The following is a 20,258-nucleotide window of genomic DNA, read 5'->3' as shown; positions in this document are numbered from 1 at the left end:
TCTAAGTTCAAACAGGGAAGGCTTTGTTCTTTTAGATGGGAGCCAAAGGAAATAACTTATCATGATCCAGATGGTAGAAATATTGTGGACCAGTTAGAAACCAGGCGCAGAAAAGGGACTCAAGGTGTTAAGTCGTGAGTATCTAGGAGATAGTAAGGAGTGTCTCCTAGGAACTTAACGGGTATCTTGGAGAAGGATGCTCACTGGTCACTGATCTGCTTATTCAACATTTATTGATACCTACTTTGTACTACCTACTGGTCCAAATTGGGAAAGGAGTACGTCAAGGCTGTATATTGTCTTGCTACTTATTTAACTTATATGTAGAGTACATCATGTGAAATGCTGGGTATATGCAGAGTACATCATGTGAAATGCTGGATGAAGCATAAACTGGAACCAAGATTGTCGGGACAAATATCAATAACCTCAGATATGCAGATGAAAACACCCTTATGGCAGAAAGCAAAGGGAAACTAAAGAGCCTTTTGATGAAAGTAAAAAAGGAGCATGAAAAATCTGGCTTAAAACTTACCATTCAAAAAATGAAGATCATGGCATCGGTCTCATCACTTCATGACAAATAGATGGGGAAACAATGGAAGCAGTAACAAACTTTATTTTCTTGGGCTCCAAAATCACTGCAGATGGTGATTGCAGCCATGAAATTAAAAGATGCTTGCTTGGAAGAAAAGCTGTGACCAGCTTAGACAGCATATTAAAAAGCGGAAACATTACTTTGCAAACAAAGGTCTATCTGGTCAAAGCTATGGCTTTTCCGGTAGTCATGTATGGATATGAGAGTTGGAGTATAAAGAAAGCTTAGTGCCAAAGAATTGATAGTTTTGAACTGTGGTGTTGGAGAAGACTCTTGAGAGACCGTTGGACTGCAAGGAGATCCAACCAGTCAATCCTAAAGGAAATCAGTCCTGAATATTCATTGGAAGGGCTGATGCTGAAACTGAGGCTCCAATACTGTGGCCACCTGATGCAAAGAACTGACTCACTGGAAAAGATCCTGATGTTGGGAAAAATTGAAGGCAGGAGGAGAAGGGGATGACAGAGGATAAGATGATTGGATGGCATCACCAGCTTAATGGACATGAGTTTGAGCAAGGTCTAGGAGTTGGTGCTGGATGGGGAAGCTTGGTGTGCTGCGGTCCATGGGGTTGCAAAGAGTTGGACACAACTGAGCGACTGAACTGAACTGTTTACGAGGCACTGTTGAAAACGCTGGAGATGAAGCTGTGACCAAACATGCATTTGTGAAGCTTACATTCTTTTTTTTTCTTTTTAATTCTCAGCTTTATTGTGGTATAATTGATAATGCAATTGTAAGATATTTAACATTTACATCATGATGATTTGATATTTGTGTACATTGTGAAAGGATTCCCACCATCCAGTTAATGAACACCTTCATCACCTCTTTTATTATTTTTTTTGATAAGTACATTTAAATTCTGCTCTCTTAGCAAATTTCAATTATATAATATGGTGTCATTAACTGTAGTCATTCATCGTTCACTTTAGCTCCTCAAACCTTATTCATCTGAAAATTGAGAGTTTGTAGCCTTTACCAACCTCCCCATTATTCCCATCTTGCAGCCCATGGTTACCACTCTTTTGGTTTGTTTCTAGCTGTTTGACTTTTCTTTTTAAATTAGATTCCACATATAAGTGAGATAATTTCTTTCTCTGACTTATTTCACTTAGCATGATGCTTCAGTGTTCAGCTATGTTATTCCAAACAGCAGGATTTTCTTCTTTCTCACAAATGGATAATATTCCAATGTATGTATTGCATACATACATCAATATTGCATCTTCTTTATCCATTTATTCATTAAATGACACTTAGGTTGTCTACATATTTTGGCTATTTCACATAACACAGCAGTGAACAGGGGGGAGTGTAGATGTCTCTTTGAGATCCTGTTTTCATTTCTTTTGGATGTATACCCAGAAGTGGAATTGCTGTATCACTGTTGTTGTTGTTCTTGTTCAGTTGCCCAGTCATGTTCAAGTCTTGGTGACCCCATGGACCGCAGCAAGCCAGGCCGCCCTGTCCCTCAACATCTCCCCTAATTTGCCCAGGTTCATGTTCATTGCATCGGTGATGCTGTCCAGCCATCTCATCCTTTGATGCCCTGTTCTCCTTGTGCCCTCAATCTTTCCCAGCATCAGGGACTTTTCCAATGAGTTGTCTGTTCACATTAGATGACCAAAATACTGGAGCTTTAGCTTCGGCATCAGTCCTTCCAGTGAATATTCAGGGTTGATCTCCCTTAAGATTGACTGATTTGATCTCCTTGCTATATCATATGGTAGTTCTATTTTTAATATTTTGAAAAATCTCCATATGGTTTTCCATAATGGCTGTACTGATTTACATTGCCTCCAACAGTGCAGGAGAGTTTCCTTTTCTCCATGTCGTAGCCAACATTTGTTATTTGTTTGGCTTTTGATGGTAGCCATTCTGACAGGTATGAGGGGGATATCTCATTGTGGTTTTGAATTGCATTTCCCTGATGATTAGTAATTTTGAGCATTTTTTCTTGTGCCTGTTTGCCATCTGTATGTGTTCTTTGGAAAAATGTCTATTCAGATCTTCTGCCTATATTTTAATTGGGTTGTGTTTTTTTTTTTGATATTGAGTTGCATGAGCTCTTTGTATATTTTGGCTCCTTATCAGATTATTTAGCTCCTTATCAGTATATATCATCTCCTCATGTTTAGCTCCTTATCAGTCATATCATTTACAAATATTTTCTTCCATTCAGTAGGTTGTCCTTTTGTTTCATCAGTAATTTCCTTTACCATGCCAAAACTTTTAAGTTTAGTTAGATACCATTTATTTACTTTTGCTTTTGTTTCCTTTGCCTTAGGAAACAGACCAAAAAAAAAAAAAAATATTGCAACGATTTAAGTCAAAGAAATTTTGGTCTGTGTTTTCTTCTAGGAGTTTTATGGTTTCAGGTCTTCAAGTTTTTAATCCATTTTTAGTTGGTTTTTTGTGTATGGTGCAAGGTAGTGGTCCAGTTGCATTCTTTTCACATGGTTGCCCCGTTTTTCCAATCACCTTTTATTGAGCAGACTGTTCTTTCCCCAAGCTTACCTTCTTGTGGGGGAAAATACACAAGAACCAAATAAGTGCATGGTGCTCTGTGGTACAGCAGATCATGGTAATTGCTTTTGAGAAAAGTAAAGCAAGGAAGCAGGGGTGGGAAATGCTTGGATGTTGCAGTTTTAAATGGAATGGTCAACTATATGTAAGTGAGGAGGTAACATTTGGGCAAGTTCCTGAAGAAGGATTTGGTGGGTTTTATTCCTATGAGAAGGAAATTGAGCACATGAACTTGTCCTCACTGGTGTATTTCAACTCTGTTTAACATGGGTCAAAATTTTCTGTCTTGCTATTTTAAAATTTAATTGCATCAACAAATAAATATGTGAGTTGGGTGAAGGAGAGGATGATGCTATTTCTGAAGGAGGAAGGATAGACATAAAAGTGATGGTAGGGAAAGCCCCTTCTTAATTGCTATGAGGACACTGTGCCCAGTAATGAAATTGAGGCCACAGGTGTTTGATGACCTTTGCCATCATGTGACCTCAGCCTATGGAAGTTGTTTCTGACATCATCAGTTGACAGTAGAGTAGTAGGTTTTATTTTGACAGCAGATTATTGCGTGGGTTAGGCTTTAACAAACACTCATAAAGTCATTGTCTGGGAAGCTTAAATGTAATTCCTTGCATTGTAATGCTAATGCTTTGTATGTGTTTGTCTCTACAGCTTTGTAGGAAGTCAACTTCAGAGAGGCAGACGGGATGGCTAGCTCAGCCCGGGAGCACCTGCTTTTTGTAAGGCGTCGAAATCCCCAGATGCGGTACACCCTGAGTCCAGAGAACCTCCAGAGCCTGGCTGCCCAGAGCTCCATGACAGAGAATATGACCCTACAGCGGGCCAACAGTGACACAGATCTGGTGACCTCTGAGAGCCGCTCCAGCTTGACGGCCAGCATGTATGAGTACACTCTGGGGCAAGCCCAGAACCTCATCATCTTCTGGGACATTAAAGAGGAGGTGGATCCCAGTGATTGGATAGGACTATATCACATAGGTAAGTCAAATGAACTGGACTTGCTTGTGACTTAGCGCATACATTTTGCTCTGACATTATACTATTCTATGTTTTCTCCTGGGAAGAAATTCACATACATAAATTAAAACAGCCATATCCTGGGAATTTTTTTCTTCTTCATTGGGGTAGGGGAAACAACAGTTATAAATACCTTTGCTGATATGAATTCTGTGTTTAATTTCTCCCCTAATTAAACATCAGAACCTGCAGTATTTTCTTTTTAAAACTTCACTTTACCCTTGATCATTAGCTGCATTTTGGAAAGAGGTGGCTATAAACATTTACAAGTATTTTTAAACCAATGGAAAAGATGTTCAGATTTAGATAACTGATATAAAAAATGTTCTGTATTTTCAGAAGGTTGAATTACATTAAGAATAACTTGCAGTCTAAAGTATCTTTTTATTTCAAAATTCCTTGATGTATCTTAGATCAATTAGGTAAAGAAAGTGTCATAGTCTTCTAACAAATGACTTAGAAATAGGTTGCTATTTGTTTTAATGAAAGTGTCCCAACCCTGTTTAGCTGATTTGCATCTCTTTTTATAGGTGAGTTCATGATGAATTACCATGTCCCAGAAAATAGAATATCTGTTACTTGAGTTGAAAGCAGAAGTAAAACCTACTAACCAGTCATAAAGAAATCTAAATCAAATCTAGTAAGAAAATCTTAACATTCCCCAAAGTTGGAGAGCTTTATCGCTGCATGAAGGGAGTTCTTTAAAAAAAAAAAAAATTAACAACAGATGTCTTATCAGAAGACATTGTTCCTTTCAATGTAGATTATAAGCCAAGCACTTTATGTGTGTGTGTGTGTGTGTGAACAGAGTGGCAGTAGGGTGGGAAAACTAGTTTATGCACTGCTTCTCTACCAGGGGCAATTTGCCTACTTCCTCTACGGGACATTTGGCAGTGTTTGGCGATGTTTTTGTTTGGCAGAACTGGATAGGGGAAATGGGAGATCAGTGATGCTGCCAAACAGCCTACAATGCAGAGGACACCCCCTCACAACAAAGAATTATCTATCCTCACATGTCAGCACACTGTTGAGAAACCCTAGTTGAGGCAAAGTAATACCCTTGATGGCACTTTGTTTCTCTGGACAATTTTATATTGACTAAAATAAAATTGATTTATATTTACTTATGGAAATTTTAATGCTGAATCATGCTAGATAGCAAGAAATTGAAACAAAAATTCAATGAATTTTAATTTTTCTATTTCCTCTTATGACAAAAAGAAAAAGGGGAGGAAAAGTCTTCAGAGTTCAGCATTTTCCCCTGGTGTGTTTAAATATATGTTTATAGTGAGGGAGATACATGATTTTAAAATTATATGTTTATATCTAATATCTATTCTGTTCACAAAAGAATATTGCAGTTTTGATGTGACTTTAGAGGTAACTCTTGTGGTTTTGATGTAATTTTTGCCCTTTTGGATTTTATGAAACATTTTTCTTTTCACTTTTCTCATATTTTTTCCTTTTTTTTCCCTCACTTAAGATTTTGTAATGCTTAACATTAAGCTACAAATAGCATATTGTGTTTTCTTAGATGATTTTTTTATGTGTCATATTTTGGGATACAATTTTATTTTCTTGCATAGGGTGATTCCTTTTTTGTGTGTGAATATCTTTTTTTTTTTTTTTTTTGTGAATATCTTAATTTGTGGGCTCCCCTGGTGGCTTAGTGGTAAAGAGTCTGCTTGCCAAAGCAGGAGAAGTGGGTTTGATCCCTGGGTCAGGATGATCTTCTGGAGAAGGAAAGGCAACCCACTCCAGTATTCTTGCCTGGGAAATCCCATGGACAGAAGAGCCTGATGGCTGCAGTCCATGGGGTTGCAAAAGAAATGGAGATGACTTAGCGACTAAACCACAACAATTTAATCTGTAAGATGCTAGAATCACTTAAGACAGTGTACACAACAAAAACACTTTAATCTGTAAGATGCTAGAATCACTTAAGACAATGATTCCTATTACTGTATTATAATATAAACTATATTACTTTATAGTTTTTCCCCCACCGTCTTTCTGTTTCTGCATCCCTCTTGTTTTAGTTCTTTATCTATATTTAACTGAGAAGGAAATAAGGAAAGGAAGGCCAAGTTTATCTTATTCCCAAGTCACAAAATCTTGGTGTTCTTGTATTTATTTCACTTTCTAGAGTATAGATCAGAGGTCTAAATCGAGAATTAGCCCAAGGATATAGCTAGGAAAATATTTTGGCAAATATATCTCTTGAAAAGTGCTGTTCTTCTTTAGTTAATTTCAAGTTTTCTCTGTGTCTTTCTCACATATCCTCATGATATTTTTGATTGCCTGTATGTATTGTGTCTCTTTTTTTCCCTTTGGCTACTTTCAATATTTTTTTCTTTATCTTGGTTTTCAACAGTTTGTCTATAATGTACCTAGGTGTGATTTTCTTTTTATCTATATTGGTTGGGATTCTTTAAACTTTTTAAGTAAATATTTTTAATGAAAATTGTGAAAAGTTTGGTCATGAATTCTTTGGATATTTTTTTCTTTTTTCTGAGAACTTCTTTTTCTGAGACTTCAGTTACACATATGTTACATGTTGTTCTTTAAGGTTCTGAGGCTCTGGTTAATTTTGCTTTAATCTCTTTAGTATTAGAATTCAACCTAGTTTGCCTACTTTTCTTTTTGTTTTTCTTCATTCTCCTGTTAGGCCTGTTCAGTGGATTTAAAAATTTCAGTTATTTGACTTTTCTTTTTTTTTTTTTTTTTAATTTTATTTTATTTTTAAACTTTACATAACTGTATTAGATTTGCCAAATATCAAAATGAATCCGCCACAGGTATACATGTGTTCCCCATCCTGAACCCTCCTCCCTCCTCCCTCCCCATTCCATCCCTCTGGGTCGTCCCAGTGCACCAGCCCCAAGCATCCAGTATCGTGCATCGAACCTGGACTGGCATCTCATTTCATACATGATATTTACATGTTTCAATGCCATTCTCCCAAATCTTCCCACCCTCTCCCTCTCCCACAGAGTCCATAAGACTGTTCTATACATCAGTGTCTCTTTTGCTGTCTCGTACACAGGGTTACTGTTACCATCTTTCTAAATTCCATATATATGCGTTAGTATACTGTATTGGTGTTTTTCTTTCTGGCTTACTTCACTCTGTATAATAGGCTCCAGTTTCATCCACCTCATTAGAACTGATTCAAATGTATTCTTTTTAATGGCTGAATAATACTCCATTGTGTATATGTACCACTGCTTTCTTATCCATTCATCTGCTGATGGACATCTAGGTTGCTTCCAGGTCATGGCTATTATAAACAGTGCTGCGATGAACATTGGGGTACTCGTGTCTCTTTCCCTTCTGGTTTTCTCAGTGTGTATGCCCAGCAGTGGGATTGCTGGATCATAAGGCATGTCTATTTCCAGTTTTTTAAGGAATCTCCACACTGTTCTCCATAGTGGCTGCACTAGTTTGCATTCCCACCAACAGTGTAAGAGGGTTCCCTTTTCTCCACACCCTCTCCAGCATTTATTACTTGTAGACTTTTGGATTGCAGCCATTCTGACTGGTGTGAAATGGTACCTCATAGTGGTTTTGATTTGCATTTCTCTGATAATGAGTGATGTTGAGCATCTTTTCATGTGTTTGTTAGCCATCTTTATGTCTTCTTTGGAGAAATGTCTATTTAGTTCTTTGGCCCATTTTTTGATTGGGTCATTTATTTTTCTTGATAGACTATGCATTTCCCTTTTTATAGTTTTAATTTATCTTATGAGAGTCTGATATATCTTAACTCTGTCAGGCCATATCTTTTTTCGGTTATTTGAATTGATTTGAATGTATCTGCTTTAAATTGTCTGCTATATCTAATCTTAGAGGAGGGCTTATCTAAGGGTCTCTTTTTATTGTCTGTTTTTCTGTTGACTGTGAGTCCCATTTTCCTGTTTCTTTGCATTTTTTCACTTTACAGTGGACATTGAGGATTCTGTATTGTAGAAATTCTGAGTTCTGTGGCATACTTTTAATTTTAATGTTTATTTTTATTCTGGTTGGATGATTTATTTCCCTGAACTTACTAGCTATGATTTAACACTTGGTTAGAATGTATCTGTGGAAAGCCTAATATAGTTATCCAGCTCTTCTAACTTAATGAGATTCAGTCTTCAGGTTTAGTCTCCTTTATGGATTTTGTTAGGACTTGATTTGGGGTTTTGTTAGAGTAGGTTTTTTGTGGGCTTTACTCTAGGACTTTGTGCTTATTCGTAAGTAATGCCATTTCTGATGTCTTAGCCAGATGCCTGGAACGTTAACCATTCTCTCTGGCTGGTCTGTAATTCCAGTGTTCTCCAGAACTGCTTGACTACTTTAACTCCATTGCACTCTCAGCCCTGGAGCAGCTATTCTCTGGAAAGCCTTGGTAGTCTCACCCTGCACGTATGCAGCCCAGACCACAGCCAAAGGCTTGTGGGGGATCCCCTTTATTCCCTCCTCACTCTTTCCAGTGCCTTGCCTGCAGATTCTAGCCACTTTAGTTGACCCAAACTCTGATTGCTGCCTCCTTAGCTCATTAGAACTGTCATGAACTCTAGCTCCCTGTGCTGCACTCAGGAAATTGTTCCCCGGATAAGATCAGGATGGTCATGGAGTCACCTTATAAGTTTCCCTTCTCTCTGGGATTTTAGTCTATTGTGCAATGTCATAAAATAACTGCTTACTAGTTTTACAGTCATTTCATTAGGAAGACAAGCCTGGAACTAATTACTACCATATAGCCTGGAGCAGAAGTTTCTCCCCTACTTTTGATTTAGGATGGGTGATAAGAGGTTCCACTTAATTTCCCCATCTAGCCATTTCCAGAGAACTCTGAATAAATAGTAAGTGGTAGTTTGAGTCCCATATGTTTGTCTCCTTAGTATATTTTCAAATAGTTTTAGATCCCTAGCACGGAAGAGGGGTGAGGAGTTAGTGCCCTCAGACCTCTTAAAAGGATGGATGAACACAGAGACAAGCATTCAGGAATAGAAGTATCATGAGGTAGAATAAGATATGTGGTATTTTCAGACACACTGTTGGTTTTTAACAGGTCTTCCACAATAAATGACTTTAAAAGGCCCAGGTACTAACTTCTGAAATATTAAGCATGGGTCATTTATATAGTTGAAGAACCACAGCTGTGTTTAAAAGATAGATTGACTTATCTGGGACCTCAAAGTGAGAGTAAGAGGCCTTGATTTAAGGAGAGATAGCCCTTTCTCTCCTGGGGCTTGTTCATCTCATTCTGGATGGATTATTTTGACTTCTAGACTAGAGACAGCCTTACTTCTGTGACAACTTGGCCATCCCATGTGGTAAGGGAGGGATGGCAGCTCTGTGATTTTTAACTGACAGCCATTTCCTGATTCCTGCTTCATTATGGGTTTAGGAGGTGGGCAGCAAGCCCTTGCTTTCAGGGCAAGTAGGCCCTCTCTAGACTTAAGAAGGGTCTAAACTAATGTGGCAGTCCAAGTAGTGAGTAGTCTAGGAGTGCACATATGACCCAGTTCTGGCCAGTGATGTGTAAAGGGAAGACTTTGGGGCAACTTCCTTTTCCAAGGAAAAGCCAAAGCCTCATGAAGAGAGTCTTTAACCCCCACTTTCTCTTGTGCTTGTGACTCTGGTGAAAGGATGTGACGCTTGACTTGTTATATACATGTAACCATTATAAGTTATCAGTCAGGAAGATTAAGAGCCAAGGATTACAGAGAAGAAAGAAAGAGCTTGGACTGGCACTCCAAAGGAAAAAATCTTCACCCGTGTTTAAGTCATCAGTAGTGAGCCTTTCTTGTACCAGCAGTCATTCCTAACTGAGCTGCTGGGATGGCTATTAAGATGAGAAAGGAAAAAAGAGGAACACAACCACTGTCAAAGGTAGGATGAAAAGTGAGTGGGCTACCTCTGTAGTTACTGCTTCAGAGATGGTTTGGGCTGCTTTAATATAGGTAAAAACCACTCGGTTGTTTTCACGAGAAGTAACAAAATTTGACATAAAATTTTCAAAGTAGCAACTCCAACCCATGTGGAAATTTTCAAAAGTTTAATAAAATCAATGACATGATGGGGAAAATCTTCCAAATGAGTATTTAGAAATTTTGAAATATGCAAAACAGTTTTCTTGGCCCCTGTTAAAGGGAGATAGGGTAGATGATGAATTTAGAGAAGACCTGAAAGTAAAGAATGAGTGCAGGGCTAGGATGGGAAAAGAATGTTGGCGTCTGCCTTAGTGCTGTCCTGAATTTAAGGCTGTCATGACTAAAGGAATATGCATAACATGTTCTCTCTTGGGCTCTGTGAAATAAGTTTCATAAACGCACATACAGCAGGAACAGCTTCAGGTTTCTGTACCTCTTAGTAGGAAGCAGCCACTCCTTTTCAGCTGTGTCCTGAGAAGCCGGATTGTTTCCTAGCAACATCTAGTTTTATTTGTGGAACTGAGAGATGGTCTCTATAGAAATAAGTCCCACAGGGGAAGGATTTGGGTGGAATATAGGGCTGGTGAGGTGTGGCTTATTGGCACAGTGTGCGTTTTGATTGTTGTTTCTCTTGGCTTACATTTTCTTCCTACCTAGAAGTAGGTAGGAAGTATGATTTGTTTTTGTTTAGCTAATTGCTAATGTTTTGCACTGTTCAGTTTGCTCTGAATGACTTTTAGCACTACTAATCTGAAGGGAAAACATGTCCTTCTGGATCAGAAATAAGAATCTTTAGACAGTGTGGGCAATGTAGAGATCCTATTGGGAGTACAAAGAAAAAATGTTGAAAATGTCAAAACACTATCTGGGGAAACTTTGACTGTGAACATTGTTTTTAAAACAGAAGCTAATTATATTTTCTCCCTCCAGAAAATCTCATGTACACCCAAGATTTCCAGAGATGATCACAGTGTACCTATAGCCCTGAATCTCCAAATTATAGCCATTAATACTTTGCAGATAGCTTCCAGAAATCACTAGATTTATAATTTGTTTGTCTCCAAAATTAGAATTGACCCCTCACAAATTTAATACTGCTACTCATTGCCTCCATCTAAACTCTCCAGATAAAAAAAGCCAAATGCTTTTATTGTGTAAGAACTCTTGGGCAATCAGCACGAACAGCTTTCCATGAAAAATCAAATGGACGCTTTTTATAGAGGGGCAGAAAATATTAAATTTGTTTCAGGCTCACTATTAAATTCCCCTTAACCTTTTATCTTGTGCTTGTTTTTTGGATTCTTCAAAAGAAAAACACTTCAAGAAGTTTTATTTGCCATTTCTCATGTGCAGGCCACTTCAGGTACATGGGCTGAACTGTTTGTTACTGATCTGTGACTCAGTAAGAAACTTTCTATAGAATGTAAATCAATGTGGAAGCTTCCTTCATTGAGAAGATCTTGCTGTAAAAAATCATCTAAACTAAATAATGGGCTTACTAATGTAGGTATTTCACATTCTGGATCAGCTTATTCTCTTATCATGGATCAGTAACAAAAAGATAATTTACCAATATTGTTTGAGTATACCTCTCAGCATCTATGTTGACTGTATCTCTAAAGACTGTTGTTCAGTTACTAAATTGTGTCCGACTCTCTGTGACCCCATGAACTGCAGCACGCCAGGCTTTCCTGTCCTTCACTATATCTTGGAGTTTGCTTAAACTCATGTCTGTTGAGTCAGTGATGCCATCCAACTGTCTCATCCTCTGTCACCCCCTTCTCTTGTCCTCAATCTTTCCCAACATGGGGGTCTTTGCCAGTGAGTTGGCTTTTCGCATCAGGTGGCCAAAGTATTGGAGCTTCAGCTTCAGCATCAGTCCTTCAAATGAATATTCAGGGTTGATTTGGATTGACTGATTTGATCTCCTTGCAGTCCAAGGGACTCTCAAGAGTCTTCTCTTGCAATAAAATTGCAATAATGATCCAAGGCATTAGGATCATGCATTTTTGAGCTCTAAGATCCCAAAGTTTAAGCTCATGTTTTATAGATAAGAAAAACTAAGGTCCAGAATGGTGAAACCATGCTGGTAGTTGGGTGCAGTCAAGACTGGGGCTTAAGTGTCCTGTGAACCAGTCTTCATTTTTCTTCTTGTGTGTTGAAAAATATAGTCCAGTGTTTTTCAACCTTTAGTTAATTATTACTTTCTTGATTTTCACAGTGTTGGATTACCATTTGTACTATTTATCCTTTTCCTTAAACCGTCTGATTAAAGAAAATGAACTGGTTTTCTACCCTGACCTTGTTGTTCTAAGCCACAGGGTCTGGGAGAGATTTGTTGTGATCGCTGTTTTTCTTTCTAACATGCATTAACTGTTAATAAGTAACTTTTGTCTGTGGGCTGCGCACCCAGGATTGTCACATGCAGCACACTTTGAGAAATTCTGAGGTTATCAGTGGTTAGAGTTCAGGCTCTGCAGTCAGACAGACTAGTAAATTCAACTCTACTTACTAGCTTGGGAGAATTGTATAATGTTTTTAAATCTCAGGTTCCTCATCTTTTTTTAAAAAAAAAAAGAGGATGAAGAAGAATACCAGTATTATGAGAATTAAATGAGATAATGCATATAATATTCTTACCAAAGTGCCTGGGCTCTTTGTAAGAGCTTACTGATTGTAAACTATCATCCTTATGCTGGCTATTGTTAATAATAGTGAAACCATTTTCTTGGTAGTTTAAAGCAGCAGCACGAATTTAGCCACTGAGTCCAGAAGAAGGGATTTTCAGATTAAAGTGACATACTGGGTTACTTCTTCTTACAGAAAACAAAATCCATTCTTTTGAGCTTGAGCTCTGGGGATTATACAAAGCACCTAAAACATGACTGTTAAATAATGCAGTATATTAATTTGAGTATTATGTAAGTTCTAAACCAGCATGATTTCCAAGGTGTTAGAAAAACTGCAGTTTAATCTGAAATTCAATCAAGTAGAATAATTTATGCATTAGGTATTTAGTTTCCAGAGTAGCTATCAAATACACTTAAGAGTATTTGTTCATGACTATTGTAGAACATGCTGCTATGAACATTGAGGAGCATATATCTTTTAAAATTAGTGTGTATATACTCAGGAGTGGAACTGCTGGATCACAGGGTAGTTCTATTTTTAGTTTTTTGAGGAACCACCATAGTGTTTTCCCTGGTGGCTGGACCAATTTACATTCCTACCAATAGTGTAGGAGGGTTCCTTTTTCTCTGCATCCTCACCAGCATTTTTGTTTTTTTGATGGTAGTTCTGACAGGTGTGAGGTGACATCTCCCTGTGGTTTTGATGTACATTTCTCTGATAATTAGCGATGTTTACCATCTTTTCATGTGCCAGTTGGCCATCTGTGTAGTTTTCTCTTAATGATTTTATTCAAAAGATTATTTTTGGTATTCATCCATTCATTTGTTTGCTCAACAATGTTAGGAGTTGACTGTGTAGCAGGCGTCTGAAAAAAATTTTAAAATATCTATATTTAAGATAATATAGTGCTGTCATTCTAGTTTTTTCCCAATTATATACAATATATTGGCCTTTAGATTGCTGTTTCCTTACCCATGGATTCCATCTTTAATATGGAAAGCACTGTATGTTTAAATACAAATAAATTTACTCCCTGAACTCTACTGCTTCAAACACTCACTTTTTTGGCCATGTTTTCAAAACATGCATCTTCCACTCTGAGCAAACTTGGATATTTTTCTGAAAACTGTGAGTTTGACATGAAGAATGTCTGTACTGTTTTTGATATTCAGAAATATATACTTGTATTTTCATTATATAACTATTATACTTCTGGTATGAAAAAGTGCTATTATGTGATTATTGACAGATCAAGGAATGATCATCTTTTTACTCTACAAAAAGAAGAACAATTTTTTAGACTATAGTTACATCATTAAGCTGTAATATAGAAGCAGATATGTTACTGAAAGACTAACCTAAAAAAATCTTGAAATTTCCAACTGAAAATTTACATTAACTAATAGGGTTCTAAGTATTTAATATGTATCTTTTTAAAGCATCCAAATAAATAGGTTTTTCTGTAAGTGTAAGTCCTGTGGCATATTTTTGATATGATGAAACATTTCATGTGAAAAGGGAAAGCCTTAAGAATTCAGTGAACATCTGAAGGAGGTTAAATTCTTACTTTGGGGCTGTGTAACAGCCATTTTTTTCTTTGTTCACTTTAACTGCCAAAATCTGTCATTCCTGAGCCATTTCAAGGGGATAAACAAGGTGAATTTTGCTATGCACGCGACCCACTGCAAATGCTGATTTGAGCAGGGTTACAGTCAGCATATGTCAACTAACTTAGACTTTTCTAGTGCATCACATAATTCACTTGCCTGAATGGAGTGCTATGAAAACAACAAAATTTCTTCTAGAAATTATTATTATTACTTGTTAGTCTTTGAAACTATGGCAATATCGCTAAGATAAGCAGCCATATTATCATCCTTACGTATAGAACCCTGGAATTCCTCATCCCACATAAGTTTAATTCAAATGTAAGGAAACCTTGTTACTTATTTAAGAAAACTGAATGCTAGTACTGAAGTGAAGTTGATACTCACTCACTCGTCATGCTCAGTTGTGTCTCTTTGTGACCCCATGGCCTGTAGCTCCCCAAACTCCTCTATTCATGGGATTTTCCAGGCAAGAATACTGGAGCAGGTTGCCATTTTTTCCTCCAGGTGATATCCGTGTCTCCTGTGTCTCCTACACAGCAGGCAGATTCTTTACTGCTGAACAACTGGGAAAGCCCAAAGTGGTAGTGAAGTACTGTTTTTCTTTTTGTCATTGGGAATCATTAAAATATATTATTCACCTATTGAAATTTATTTTGAAAGTTACAGTCATTAGTTCAGTTCAGTTCAGTCGCTCAGTTGTGTCCAACTCTGCAACTCCATGGACTGTAGCATGCCAGGCTTCCCTGTCCATCACCAACTCCCAGAGCTTACTCAAACTCATGTCCATCAAGTTGTTTGATGCCATCCAACCATCTCATCCTCTGTCTTCCCTTTCTCCTCCTGCCTTCAATCTTTCCCAGCATCAGGGTCTTTTCAAATGAGTCAGTTTTTTGCATCAGGTGGCAAAGTATTGGAGTTTCAGCTTCAGCATCACTCCTTCCAATGAATATTCAGGACTGATTTCCTTTAGGATGGACTGGTTTGATCTCCTTATAGTCCAAGGAACTCTCAAGAGTCTTCTCCAAGACCATAGTTCAAGAGCATCAATTCTTCAGTGGTCGGCTTTCTTTATAGTCCAACTCTCACAACCATACGTGACTACTGGAAAAACCATAGCTTTGACTAGACAGACCTTTGTTGACAAAGTAATGTCTCTGCTTTTTAATATGCTGTCTAAGTTGGTCATAACTTTTCTTCCAAGGAGCAAACATCTTTTAATTTCATGGCTGCAGTCATCATCTGCAGTGATTTTGGAGCCCCCCAAAATAAAGTCTGTCACTGTTTCCACTGTTTCCCCTTCTGTTTGCCATGAAGTGATGGGATCAGCAGCATGATTAAGAAAAGCCAAACAAATCTAGCCCTTCCCTGAACAAATAACTGTGGCCAGGAGACTGGCATATGGAAATTATCCTCCAAACCACCCAGGTTCCACCTGGAGGTAGGGGTGGGATTGTGCTGCAAAAGCTGCACTGCTGAGAATGGGGCGAGAGATGGATGCTCTGCAGTGCAGCAGATGTCTAGTTGAGGCAGTTATTAGTATTTTCATTTTATAGCCAAAGTAATAGACCAATAACTTAATTAACCTTTTCAAGCTGTTTTCAATTAGAATAAAGAGGAGTTGAAATTTTTCTGACTTTGTAGCTTATGCTCTATTATCTTTTTTCATAAACCTCCCAACTTACATAATAGACACTAGAGATCAAGTGTTTAGGCTATGAAGTTGGATAGACCTGTGTTTAAATCTCTGCTTTGCCATTTGCTTCCTGTGTAATGAACAGGTTACATACCCTCTCTGATAACAGTAGCAATCTCATAGGAAATAATAAAATCCCCAGTAGAATTTTTCTGCATACGTATAAGGTGCTATGCACAGGACTTGGTTTAATAAGAGTATAAGAAGTATCAAATGTAATGATGTTGATAATGATGAGACTGCATATTTGAGCCAGGCAAAGAACACATTTTTTCTGTTTCCATTTGCTGGCTGTACTGCCAAGTATATCCCATTACTTTTGGATAAAGTATTTGTTGAGTTAAAAAATAAAACTGAACACTGTATGTAGGAAATGTGATGATTGCAATTGTACTTCAGTTGATGAATAGCCTCATTGTGTGCAAGGATCTTAATACAGAACTAGTTTTGTATCTATGTGTATGGCCACATCCACATTCCAAAGTGAAATGCTTGACCACCCAAACAGCACCTGGGAAGCAGGTGATCCAGAATCATTCTTGTGACCCTTACCTGGCCACCCAGGTGTTCAGAGTTGTTAATTTGAGGAACGGTTTTTTCTAGGAGCATTGTCCATGCACTGGGGAACCTGTTCCTTCTCTCTGACAGGTAATGTGCTTCTTTCCACCGGATATCAATTGAGAGGGATCTCAGAGCAACTGCTCTAAGAGGCTCACAAGTGTCCTCTGCAGTGAGAGGGACACAGTGGACTGGTGTCTGGTCCTCTCCTGAGGGCTCTACAGGTAAAAACCTGTGCTGGACCTCTGAGTGAGGAGGGCTTGCTGGCAATGGCCTGCATGGCCTGAGTTGTTGGCACAAGAATGCATGTTTCTTATGAATCAGGAGTGGAGTCTGCCCAACAGGGCTAGTGTGGGGTCATTGTCACACCTGCTCAAAGAACTAGATGGAAAGCTGCTGTCTCCCAGGGGCCACCCAAAAGAATGGGACCAAAGAAGAGGCCAAGTGTGTTCATGGAGTCCCAGCATTGGGGGAAAGAGGACTGTTAGTGACCACATCAAGGAAACTGCAGGTGAGAATCTTAGGTTTCCCTGGTGGCTCAGATGGTAAAGAATCCACCTGCAAAGCGGAAGACCTGGGTTTGATCCCTGGGTTGGGAAGATACCCCAGAGAAGGGAACGGCTACCCACTCCAGTATTCTGTCCTGGAGAATTCTATTGCCTGTACAATCCATGGGGTCACAAAGAGTCAGACATGACTGGGGGACTTTCACACACATCTTCAGAAACAGGGTATCTTTTCAGAACCCAGGGAGGTCCCCTTGAGAGAGAGCTACTCCAAGTTTGCTGAGTACGAGCACCAGGTTGTGGCCATACCAGCTCAATCAGACCTCCTTTCCCTCCTGTCCTCTCTTCTTTCCACCTTACTGTTACACTGAGAATCAGCAACTGGTGGGAAACAATCCACATGGTGGGATCTAGCTAGGCTTCCTTTTCTCTCTGAAGGTTTTCTGCCTGAAGCAGGCTTATGTGAAGAGAGAAGAGGTCGTTAACTGAAGCTAGAACTTTTGCCTCTGACACAGGACTAGACATTTTCTTTGCAGAAGTGAATACTCTTGTGACTTGATGTGACCAAAGAACTTTTCATTATCTCAGAATGACCAGAAAAATGAAGGGGCCTGTTCTCATTCCATTCAGTGGTGGGCAAAGAACTAGTCCCCCAGAACAGATGAGGACAAGCAGCAGGGTATAAGAATAGAGCTAAGTTGCACCCAATGAGTCTTGCTTGCTCAATGTAATATAGCTCATTGAATACCCAGTTATAAAATTTATGTTCAGTTCAGTTCAGTTCAGTCACTCAGTCATGTCCGACTCTTTGTGACCTCATGGACTGCAGCATGCCAGGCTTCCCTGTCTATCACCAACTCCCGGAGCTTGCTCAAACTCATGTCCATTGAGTTGATGATGCAATCCAACCATTTCCTTCTCTGTCATCCCCTTCTCTTCCTGCCTTCAATCATTTCCCAGCATCATGGTCTTTTCCAATGAGTCAGTTCTTCGCGTCACTTGGCCAAAATATTGGAGTTTCAGCTTCAGCATAAGTTCTTCCAATGAATATTCAAGACTGATTTCCTTTAGGATGGACTAGTTGCATCTCCTTGCAGTCCAAGGGACTCTCAAGAATCTTCTCCAACATGGCAGTTCAAAAGCATCAATTCTTTGGTGCTCAGTTTTCTTTACAGTCCAACTGTCACATCCATATATGACTACTGGAAAAACCATAGCTTTGAGGGGGAGAAGACACTTTGAGATTTGATTTTCAAGTTGCAAATTGTGATGTTATAAGACTGAAGGTTACAGAGATGTTATAGACGTGGTTTTATGCTGAGGGTCAGAGGTGAAATTGAACTGACTGGAACTAGGTAAAGTGGGATGGAAAATGGTACTGTTGGGGAAAATGCCTTCCTCTGATCTCTTGCTTCTAAGCCAAGCTGATTGACAGCTCTGCTCCAGTCCCCTGGAGAGAGCCACTTTTGAAGAAAATATGCATGTGGCATCAGGCTCTGAACTATTTGTGGAAAAGCAAAGCATTTCACTCAAAAGCAGAAAAGAAGAGAGAATCAGGGGACTGTGTTCTTGGTACTTTTGACAACACTGGTGAATACAGCTGGGTGCAGAGGTGAAGTGTAGAGCAGTGATCATGGCCAACAACAGACCAAAAGCTGAGGCAGGTCTGCCTCTGCTGTTCTCAAGGCATAAAGCACAGGGAGACTAAAATGTGGCCACCTGTTGCTGAATGGCCTCAGTGTTCCTATAGAGACCAGCATGAACTGACAGGTGAGAGAAGCGAGGGGTGGTATGGGCAGTCAGTGTAGTGATGGTAAACCTCAAAGGATTAAGGGAGAGCTCCAAATTAGAGTGAAAAAGGAGGCAGAATTAAGGCTAAGGTTTCAGTCTCCCTTCCAGTTTATCCATGATACTATGTTTAGTTTAGTTTAGTTTAGTTTAGTTCAGTCGCTCCGTCGTGTCCGACTCTTTGCGACCCCATGAATCGCAGCCCGCCAGGCCTCCCTGTCCATCACCAACTCCCGGAGTTCACTCAGACTCATGTCCATCGAGTCGGTGATGCCATCCAGCCATCTCATCCTCTGTCATCCCCTTCTCCTCCTGCCCCCAATCCCTCCCAGCATCAGAGTCTTTTCCAGTGAGTCAACTCTTCGCATGACGTGGCCAGAGTACTAGAGTTTCAGCTTTAGCATCATTCCTTCCAAAGAACACCCAGGGCTGATCTCCTTCAGAATGGACTGGTTGGATCTCCTTGCAGTCCAAGGGTCTCTCAAGAGTCTTCAACACCACAGTTCAAAAGCATCAATTCTTTGGCGCTGAGTGCTTTTATATTTAGAGAGTTCTTTCGGGCACGTTTCCTATAATTGTTATGGCAACCAACCACTTAATTTTAACTGTGCCACCTGATGGTGGAAACTAGATGAGGAAACACAATAGGTTAAGTTGCTTATCCAAGGTTAGATTGATGGTAACAAATTTGATTAAAATTGTCTTATGATTTCCCAATTTAAAGAGCTCTCTCCAGTGTACCAGCCTTTACTGCTGTGTTAACAAATAAGGTGAGAGGATTTCATATAGTTTATGGACTGTTTTAAAAATTTTAATAATGGTGTGTTTACTTTTAAGTTTGCCTTGCTATTTTTAGCAAGGATACTGCTTTTTCATTAATGGACTATGATACACTTACTTAGGTAAAAAAAGTAGAAATTAAAAAGCACCAAGTAAATAGTGCTACGGAGATGTGGCAATAATTATGAAGGCGCCAATGCTCATGTATGTTTAGGAACCACTACCCTAGAGACTTTTGCCCAAAACACAGAGCTTATAATTCGATTACATCCTCTGAATGTTTTTTCTTGAATTGTCTCATGTGACTCATTCCCGACTTCTCAATTAGCTTATAAACTCTTTGTGGGCAGGGACCATGTCTTTTATAATATAGATGTTATGGGTTGAATTGTGTCTCCTGGAAATTTATATGCTGAGGTCCTAACTGTAGTACTTCAGAATATGACTTTATTTACAGAGAGGGTCTTCACAGAGGTAATCAAGTTAGAAATAAGGTCATTGGGATTGACCTTAATCTAATATGACTGTTGTCCTTGTGAAAAGGGGAAATTTGGATAAAGACATGCCATTCAGGGGGAATGCCATATAAATATGAAGATAGTCATCTACAAG

General features: G+C 38.9%; 1 protein-coding gene across 2 annotated transcripts in view; it reads left to right on the top strand.

Annotated features, from left to right (window-relative positions):
• HECW2 (HECT, C2 and WW domain containing E3 ubiquitin protein ligase 2) overlaps positions 1 to 20,258 on the top strand; it is a 433,603-nt gene that overhangs the window by 182,115 nt on the left and 231,230 nt on the right. The window contains exon 2 of one of the 2 annotated variants that reach the window (XM_055572982.1): positions 3,794 to 4,120. In XM_055572982.1, coding sequence (XP_055428957.1) covers positions 3,829 to 4,120 — 292 coding nt within the window. In that variant the 5' untranslated portion in view covers positions 3,794 to 3,828. Of the gene's footprint in view, positions 1 to 3,768; positions 4,121 to 20,258 lie in introns of those variants that run through there. The other variant, XM_055572984.1, reaches the window with a different exon arrangement.

The sequence above is a fragment of the Bubalus kerabau genome, chromosome 3 (assembly GCF_029407905.1).
Source record: "Bubalus kerabau isolate K-KA32 ecotype Philippines breed swamp buffalo chromosome 3, PCC_UOA_SB_1v2, whole genome shotgun sequence".
NCBI classification, from domain to species: Eukaryota; Metazoa; Chordata; class Mammalia; order Artiodactyla; family Bovidae; genus Bubalus; species Bubalus kerabau.
This window is presented reverse-complemented; position numbering and strand designations above follow the sequence as displayed.